At 40.2% G+C, this 9,815-nt stretch overlaps 1 protein-coding gene and 1 non-coding gene across 3 annotated transcripts in view; both read right to left on the bottom strand.

The window, feature by feature from the left end:
- Nucleotides 1–1,072: 1,072 nt before the first annotated feature.
- Nucleotides 1,073–9,815, bottom strand: part of Nedd1 (neural precursor cell expressed, developmentally down-regulated 1) — a 36,557-nt gene continuing 27,814 nt past the window's right edge. For both annotated transcript variants that reach the window (XM_005358165.3, XM_013350404.2), the window contains 6 exons: nucleotides 9,036–9,083; nucleotides 7,970–8,172; nucleotides 6,728–6,884; nucleotides 5,763–5,919; nucleotides 2,350–2,416; nucleotides 1,073–1,941 (listed from right to left, as the gene is read on the bottom strand). In XM_005358165.3, coding sequence (XP_005358222.1) covers nucleotides 1,837–1,941; nucleotides 2,350–2,416; nucleotides 5,763–5,919; nucleotides 6,728–6,884; nucleotides 7,970–8,172; nucleotides 9,036–9,083 — 737 coding nt within the window. In that variant the 3' untranslated portion in view covers nucleotides 1,073–1,836. The remainder of the gene's footprint in view (nucleotides 1,942–2,349; nucleotides 2,417–5,762; nucleotides 5,920–6,727; nucleotides 6,885–7,969; nucleotides 8,173–9,035; nucleotides 9,084–9,815) is intronic.
- LOC113457398 lies at nucleotides 4,710–4,852 on the bottom strand. The gene has a single exon (XR_003377985.1). It is a non-coding gene; the product is annotated as a small nucleolar RNA SNORA79 (small nucleolar RNA).

Raw genomic sequence — 9,815 nt, 5'->3', positions numbered from 1 at the left:
CTCTTTCAGCCTTTCTAGGTCTAAAGAAAAAGTTTTATTTCCTTTTCATCTTTGAAAAACATTTTTACTGAGTATAAATCTGAACTGCAGATCCACCTTCAGAACTTGGAAGACAGTCTGCCATGGCATGCTTTCCCTTCTAGGAAATGCCCTCTTTCTTCAGCTTCTATTTTAATTTTCCTTGCAGGCTTTAAGAAATTTGTGGTCATATGTTACCCTGAGTATTCCGAGTGCCTCTCAGGGATGACAGTGTTATAGGGCCTATTGCTAATCTGTTTTACGCATCGTGCCTTTTGTTTACAAATTTCAAACGGGAAGGTAAGGTAATCCCTGTTATTCCATTTCAACCAGAGGCAGAAAGTTCAAGTTCAAATCTTCTATGATTTGAAAAAAAAATTTATTTACTATACTCAGTGTTTAAATCCATGACAAATGTTTCACCTATACACATAAAATTACTAGTTTTATCAGACCCTTTTAATATACAATATATACACCTATAGAAAAAGGAAGTAGGAAAATATTAATAGATAAAAATACAGCATACAGACAAAGTACTTCTGCATTCTAACTTTGCTTGAGTGACAGGTAAGGAAACTTGTTACAAGTCATAATGCTGCCATATCCGCTAGGAAAAGATCGCAGCATCTCTGAGTCACCTGGGAAATAATTATTCATAGGTTTGTATTTATTACATATATCCTTAAGCCTTCCATCACTTTAGAAACCCATAAAGTTAGCAAACTAAGCTACATCTTAGTAAATATTTTGATCTCAGAAAGTAAAACTGGGCAACAGATGTATATACAAAGTACACAGCTGAAATCTTTGGGCGAGAGGCAACAAGAATGTTAATGGATGAGTAGCTCTCCTAGTCCAGTCCTATCAAACCGTGGATCACAGCAGGTGGATGAGCATGCCCAGCTGCTGCCGATGTGTAAATTCTTTCCATGATGAACCTATATAGATAATGCTATGGTAAGGCTAGTAATAGAAAAATACTATCTGTAGCATACTATAATTAGAGAAAGTTAATGGTATAAAACACAGAAAAATAATCTATGCTTTTTACTTGTGAGAAAAATGGCAACAATATTGTAATATTTATTACCTTATAATAAATTTTCACTGATTATAAGTTGAGCCACGGTGATTAAAACCTTATAGCATGATTTTGCATACCATCAATCCATTAGACAATCAGCAGATGTATAGCCCTTGAATTTTCCAAAACCTTATTAGTTTTTCATGTGTAAAGGTCGGAAACCAAAATAGGGAGCCCTCAGAAGCAGAAATGTCAAAGGTACCATGTATCTGTACAACTCAAAGTTTTAAAATACAAGCATCATACATCGAACAATAAATAAGTCAGACCTGACGTCATCAGTTAACAAAGATAATGACTAATCAGCAGCATGAAAAAATCCAAATGCCGCTCTAAAGTTATTTCTTCATAAAATAGAGGGTATACCAATGTTTTGAACGCTGGCTACCTAAAAAGAAAATTTGGAATATAATTTGTCCATCAAAAATATAACTGTTTTAAAGAGTCACTTGTAAAACATAAACCCAGCCTTATACGCACATTTTCTTCTCTTAGGCAAAGGGCACTTAGTGTATAGCTAAGGCATTCAGAACATAAAGGTCCTGTTCACTTCCCTATTAGGAAGAAGGTATTCTGTGCAGTTTTAATATAAAAATATAAATATGTCTGATAGAGATGGAATAGTGCCTGGTGCAAAACCCACTGTCAAGGCCATGAAAACAATACTGACTCTGTTTCATTCTTAGTTGCCAGAAGCTTCCCAATCATAAAAATGAAGGTATTCTGAGTCTTCAGAAGTGGGTTCGTAGTCTTTTGTTTTCTTCACGCAGCCGTTCGACTTCAGCCACCAATCCTTCATTCACAGAGTATCTTTCCAGCAAAGAGTGTATTTCATTCTGGAAAAGGGGGAATGGTTTTTAGATTACTAATTGAGCACACTACTCAGCAAGCTGTGTTTTACACACTCAGCTTCACTTCCTTTGTGCTCAATTAACTAGCTAAATGGTATTTCTTGGACTTAACCACAAAAGATTACCAGAGAAATTAAATATCTGCAAGATTTACAGTCACACACTTGGGTATCTTTTTGCTTAGCCATCAAAAAACAAATCTGAGAAAGAAGCCTTAACAAGTTCAAAAGTAGGTGAGCAGCTAAGATCTACTTCACTTGGTTAAAATGTCTGAAGCTTACTTATCTTGGCAATTAGCTGTAACAACTAAGTAAAAATGTATTGGTTTTTACATGCATTTTCCCTCAGATCCATAGACTCTACGTTCTTTAATACACTATGTGCTATACTTACCAGCTGTATATGAAACTGCTTAATCATCTCCACTTGCAAATTCACAATATCCTTATGGCACGCTTCCCTAGGAAGAATATAAATCTGTTAGAACTGCAACAGCGTAGCAACCCGGGACCATTCACAAAGTATCTTCCCTGTTTACATGATGTGGTATTAACCACAGGTATGCTAGGGTGCAGTGACGTTACTGTATGCTTGGCAGGACAATGACTAACTTAAAAATTAAGGAACTTATTCATCTTCACAGTGATAACTGGCATTTGTCAATAGACACAGAGACAGAACAGGTCTAATTCATCTAAAGTCACACAAAGGGTTGAACAGGTTGTCAGCCCAGCCATCCTCCTCTATCTCTCAGTGTGCTACGTCCCTTCTTAAAGAATGGGTCAAAGTGGAGAGACAGACTAGCCAAGCACCTGCCTGACCAATGGGAACCTGGAAAGATCACTTCGGGTGCGACCTCTCAACACTAATATCAAAAACAAGCCTGGTCACCTAAAAACTCTGTTAAAATTATCCAGAGTAACAAATACAAAGAAATTTAAACTAAATTTAAAAGGCAAATTCTTCCTGGGAAAGAAAGAGGCCCAAGGTTCTAGACTGAACATGGGCAGGAGGAGTTCCCCATGAGAAGGTGAAGAGAACCAGCAAAGATTCCTTAGATTTTAATGACCAACTGGAGACTGGCCAGAGTTTAGAATCCCAAATACTCCACTGTCCAGCCCACACTGACCAACTTCCTCCCCTGGACCTTTACCAGGTGCTTACATTAAAAATAAGGGAGAAGCAAAAGACACAGGGTTGAAAGAGTCCCTAAGGCACAGATCATGTGACATCTCAAGGCAGGAACTAAGCCTCTGAAGCTGTATGGCCTTCAGAGAGGAGCTACCATGAGAGCTAAAGGAAATGGCGGGGTCCCTCACACTGCCCCCCCCCTGTGCCCACGATGACAGAGGTAGCTGTGTATAACCCACTGGAAGCAGAAACAGAACAACTAAGTTAGAGAGCCTGAGCCATGGGCCTCAGGCACAGAAAGCCAGGACCAGACTCAGTAAAACAAAGCAAGCACGGCAATGCAGAATGGCAGCAGCTGTGGAGCAGAGAACGCGGCCTCCCCAGGACTCAGGTCCTCATCGGGTGGAAAGGAAGGCTTGAGCCTGAGCCCATCCTAATCAGCAGACGGTGTGAACTGACACACAGAGGCTCGGATAAGCAGGCAATAAGTACTACCACTGTGGTCCTATGCTTACAAACTTCCTCGTAACTGTGTGGAGTCCTTCATTAAGCTGCCTTCCGCTCTCCTTCCTGGCCACTTCCTTCTCTCCACAGACATTCTTAGAACTGATAGCCATGTCTCTGCTCATGCTGTTCCCACACACTCCAATGTAAAACAAAAATCTCGTCAGCAATACCTTTCTAAATTTGCCCAAGAAAATTGCTCCCATTCTGTGTTTCCAATATCATTTTATTTGTGCTAGACTCAGCTGTTATCTAGACAGTTTTGCTATTAGACCATAAATATTTATGCAGTGCTCAAAAACCTAACTATGCACTGAAAAATAAGAGGACTCAGAGAGAAAGGACTAAGGCAGACCACATACAACCTGTGCAACTGTCTAAGTAAAGCACTAACAAAAACAAGTCCGAATAAAAGTAACAGGACAATTAAAAAGCAAGATGAAAGTCTGGTACATAAATACTGAACATGATGAAGGGGGAAAGAGAACAGATTGAGGGTGTGAGGTTAGGAGAAAAGGCAAACATGCCCAGAGATGGGGAACAGCCACAATCCAAAGCTTTCAGACCACACAGAAACAACCAGCAGAGGAGCAGGAGACAGGCTGGCTTCTGCATTTGCTCCTTTAGTCCAGTGGCTGTCACAGGACCAAATTCCCCTGCAGTGCCCTCCTGGCCAATCTTGAATGAATTAACAACTCACATTAAACACACAGTCATCCTATCAGGATGCAATGTACTTATTCCAGAGAAACGACAGCCACTGTGTGAAGATTCTCACTTTTGCATTCTTAGTATCTGACACTGGGCACACCATAATGATCAAAGACAATTTTTCAGAAAGAAAATTTCTAATATTTAAAGATGCATTCAAAAATATTTTAAAATTAAAAGTGTATACCAGTAAAAACTATAGATCTCTGATTTCCTTATTATAATCCAAGTAATTGCAGTTCAAAAAGGAAAACCTCTCTCTCTCTCTCTCTCTCTCTCTCACACACACACACACACACACACACACACACACACACACAAAATCCCTGTAACTGAATATAACTTCCAAACTCTGAAATAACAATGAAAAGTAGGCAACAACATTCTAGAACATGTAACTTAAAAAATATTGTTTGATCCCGCAAATTTCAAAGAATATATAGATAACCCCAATATCTTAATATTCTCTGAGTGAAAAAAATCAATTTTAATTTATGATGACCTAAAATCCTAGTGCCATACCTGGAGGCAATAGGAGGAACAGTCATCAAAACAATTTCATAATAAAATCTCAAATGATGGGAAGAACAGAGTTACAGAAAGATTTTCTATTTATTTGTAACATTCTGATGTGAAAATGAATGAAATCTATGTCCTGGCAATGCTGCAGCATGCATCGGCAGCCTGTATATGGCGGCTCTGTTGAACTTGTCCATATTGGGTTTCATGGTCTAAGTGGATGAGGATGACTGAGCAGGTCTCTTCCTCTAGAGGGCACCAGATCTCATTGCAGATGGTTGTGAGCCACCATGGGGTTGCTGGGACCTTTGGAAGAGCAACCAGTGCTCTTAAGGGCAAAACCATCTCTCCAGCCTCAACATTCTGATATACTCTTATCAGAAAACATTAGAATTACATGTAAAAGGTATCTGTCAGGCCTGGGGAGATGGCTCTGGCTACAGGCACGTCCTGTCAAGCCTGAAAACTTGGGAGTTTAGTCTCCAGAACCCACAGAGCAGAACGAGAAACTGACTCTACACCCTGACCTTCGACCTCCATGTGGGTACAGTGACTTATGCTCCCCCATCTGAGCACCACAACAAAATATAAAACAAGCACAGAAGTCTGTGTCTCACACATCACTTCCCAGGGTGAGTGCACTCATAGGTGATCTAGAAATACCGTATGTGAGAACTACATTGAGTATGAAACTCTGCCCACACCCTGAGGCGCAAGGGCATCCGCACGCAAATTGCACTTTTCCGTCATGCCATCTCCTTGCTGCTCCAGACAAATGTCCCTTTCCATGGTGTAGTATGCAAAGATAAAACTTCATGTTTCCTATGATTTTGTGGTCATCAGAACTTAGACACAAATAGCAATTGCCAGTGCGAATTCTGGTTCAGGTTTCATACAAGGAAAATACACACTGTGACTAGGGAGGAACAACTTGTTGCTACCTGCAGTCATCCAAGGTTTCCTGTATCATGTTCTGAATGAAGCGGATTTGAACAGAGGTCAGCGGTGCGCTGGGCCGACTGCTCCCAAGGGTATCGACTATTTTCTCTGAGAGTGAGCTGGCTACTCCAGCAGTGACCGAGGACGCTACCTTTGGAACTACAACAAATGGAGAAAATAGTAACAGTGAAGTTGGACTAAGCCATCAAACATTTCTAAATAAGATTTGGTAAAGGAAGACTGGGGAAACTGCAAAAGAACAATGTTCTTGTGACATTCAGAAAAACACTGTCTGCAATACACATTTTACAGACTTTCTATGTCATTACTTCTAATGGTCATTTATCTGTCTATACAAGCTGCCAACTGTCTGATGTGATAACGCATGATGGGGAATTAGTCTTGAAGAACCCCTGAATCGTTCCTCTTATAAAAGATTCATGTGACAAGCTGCACCACAAACCAGATGAGCCAGGACTGCAGGAAACAAACAGAAGGAGCATGGCAGTAAAGCAGTGCCACAGGCTAAGCCCTGGAGTCTAACAACTCGGGGAAGAGATTCTCTCAGGCAGCTCTTATAGATCAACTTAACTCCCTTAAATGTAACTGGCTCTTAGGACTCTACGGCATAAATTCTAAGGATAAAACTTCAACACAAACTTTTTACAGATTTCAGGTATTTCCAAAGAGCCCCCTCCTACTCCATTCTGTGCACATGGAATTAAATCAAACCCTTATATGTTAGGCAGAAAATGGAGCTCATATCGAATGACCAAATCAGTGTTGCTGGATTTAACCACTCATGCCTTCTAATAGAAAAGGAGAACTCCTACTGGTGACCAGTCTACAAACCCACATTCCATTAACTTGATCTGGTCTGTGGTCTCTCTTTATCCCTTACAAGGGAAACAGCCCTGGATTCCAACTGCACATCTTCACATACAGGACGTGCCGTGTGCTTGCTTACCTGGAGTTGAGGATCCATTGACTGAGGGTTCATGTATCAATGGGGCTTCAGTTTCTTTTTCTGGCTTTTCATACTTTTCAAGATTTCTTATTTGGTTAGATGATGGAGAGGTATTTAGAAATCCAGGCTCAGCACCAGAGGAGATCAACTTTGCAAACTTTGTATTTAAAATAAGACAGTCACTCTAATATGTCATTTCTGATCTGGCCCTATTACCCACAAAACTTTTATACAGTTCTCACTTTTCCCCCCAGTAGGTAGGTAAGGAACAGAGAAAGATTGAGAAGAAGCTAATACTAGCAGCAAAGGAAGTTAATAATTAATAAAATTATTAATAATGAATAAAGACATGAATATTTACAAAAGCTAATTTACTAAGCACTTGTTGATTACAATTAAATACAAACACTGGGAAGAGGAAGGGAGGTAAGAGGGATGGGAGGCCATCTCTATATGCTCCCACATCGACGAGACAGAAATATCTGAAAACAGACATTTTTGTACTTCTGACTTCATTATCTTTTAAGTTCTAATTTTAAATATAAATTAGAAAACAAACAGACATTTGCACACGGACAGTCTTGATCTTCCTACGACCTTTGACCCCCAAGATGCTAACACTAAAGGTTCTTGGACACCTCAGATTTGCATTAACACTAAGAACAACTTGACTTTAGGTTACAGAGTAAAACTTGCTTTAGGCTGCAGAGGAAACATATTTTAAAAGAATGTTTCCCCTTTTCTACATATCTCTTTTCTTTTATCTCTAGCTAGGACGTCCAGGTTTCCACTTGGGCACTACTTAGGCAGACACAGTGAGCTGTAGCTACGGACACAGGCACACCGTCCACTGCTTCAGCTTCACCTCTCACAAGTGAGAACTGCCCAGAACTTTCTTTTCCTCAGTGAGAATAAAGAACATACACAGATATAGGGCTACAATATACATTATTTTAACTTGATTTTTCTCTTTCAAACCTGAAGTTGATTTTTTTTCCTTGCCTTCATGAGAATAAAAATCATTTCTCCTCGATAAAAAAAAAATAGGTATGAGATATTTTCTTGCAGATGTGCGGCTATCTTCAACATGGACAAGGTTCTGACAGACTTCAGAGCTGTTCTTCAGTCATTAAAAACTGGCATCAAGATTTAAAACTTTCCCTGCCTAGGCAGTACACATCAGTAATTAAGACATCCTCTGAGTGACAAACACTAAGTCTGGTACTATGTTTCAGTGGATACCTGCTTCAAGGAGTCCTTCGGCTCCTGCTTCCCCAGGAGAGCTCTCTTCGCCTCAGCTGCCAGGTCAGGGCTCTCACTGTCTTCTCTCCCTGGAGATTCCATGAAGACGGCAAGAGGACTGGAGTGCGACACCAGAGTGCTGGAAGTGACTGGATTTTTTCTCGGGGGGAACACTGAGTTCAGCTGCAGTAGAAAGTCAAGGCCTGGGAAAGGAAAGAAGTGCCGTACGCACATGAGGTTTCCCAACCTTAAACACGTGATATTAGCACTTACGATGACGGCAGATAATTTGGATCCAGAGGACTGGCTTATTTCTTAGCTATTTCCGAGAACAGATGGAGATGTGGAGGACATCTTTTCAAGCTTCAAACTCTGCTTGTGGAGGTGGTGAACCTCTAAAGTACACGTCTAGGCACACTGATGTTCCAGAGCCTTAGCAGGAAGACTAACGTGCACAAGCCAGCCTGCACTACACGGCAAGACTGTCTTCAAAAGCTCCTTTTCTTGTGAAAATACTTTGAAAACTCTAAAGGCCAATCAGTGTTTTGGACAGCATTTGTTCTGAGTGATTTGATTTGTGGTGTCTGTGGCAGTCTGTAAGGTGACCCCTGATGAGTCATGCCTCTGACTCCCATGCACTTTGCATTCCTCTCAGTTTGCACCTGAGTTAGACGAAGGAAAGGAACATGGCAGAAGTGGTATGACGCCACTTCCATGACCAGGGTACAGTGTGGCTTCTCTCTCACTGTCTACTCGGAGGAAAGCAGCTGCCCTGTTGCCAGCAAAACTGAGGGACAGGAACCCAAGGGGCAGGAACTCATCTCTCCAGTCAAAAGTCATACAAATGAGCAAAGAAGCAGTATTGAATGCAGCTCTGGCTGATTCCTCAACTGAACCATCAAGAAAGGAAAGACCTGAGCATTGGACCAAGTGATACTTAACTCCCAGAAACAGTGGGATGCCAAGTGTTTGCTCTTTAGAGCTGACACAGTGGGGTAGTTGTTACACAGCAGCACGGACAGTATTACTTCTCATTTTCACAAAAATATTTCCTAAGGTTTCTTACCATCTCCTTTGCCTACAGATTCATCACCTCCTTTGCTGACTACAACATCTGTAATAAAATAAGAAAATCAAATTATTCCTTATTTGGAACATTTTTAATAATAAACTAAAATTTTTTTTAAATTTGTGAAAAAAGAAGCTGTAGCAACTTGGGCTTCTTATTGGTATGATTGGAGCCAAACATCCTCAAGAGACTAATACAGGTTTCCCTGATTCTGTCAGCTTCCTGCACAACAGCAACTATGAAGGTTCATTCTGCGGCCATGTAAGGAGACAGCAGTACCCAAACAAATCTCAAAATAGGCACTGGTGCTCAACAACCCAGTTTCACTTGATCTTTTTGGTGCCTTCCTGATCTAGGGCAGGCTTCTAAGATTGTTAAACTACAATCTTTGTATATTTAAACTAGGGATAATCTCTTGATTACCTCTCAAAATTGAGAATTAATTGAAATAAAAATATCTTACAAGTATTATAATGTAATAAAAACATATGGCTTTATTGATATTAACTTCAGTCACAGGCTACTGCAATATTGTTAATTATTCATTTACCAGTATATAACAAAAACTATGAACTCAATGTTAACACATTAACAGAATAATGGGCAAAAGTCACTAGCAAATTCACCTAAAATACAAATGACCAATAGCTAATGACTATCTGATCAGAAATCTTGTTATCTGCATTATGTATATTCACCTAGTAACTACACATCACATACTAACACTCCTCTCTCTCTCTCTCTCTCTCTCTCTCTCTCTCTCTCTCTCTCTCTCTC

Source organism: Microtus ochrogaster, chromosome 24 (genome assembly GCF_000317375.1).
Source record: "Microtus ochrogaster isolate Prairie Vole_2 chromosome 24, MicOch1.0, whole genome shotgun sequence".
In the NCBI taxonomy this organism is placed as follows: Eukaryota; Metazoa; Chordata; class Mammalia; order Rodentia; family Cricetidae; genus Microtus; species Microtus ochrogaster.
Note: the sequence above shows the minus strand (reverse complement) of the source record. Positions and strands in the feature narration are given on the sequence as shown.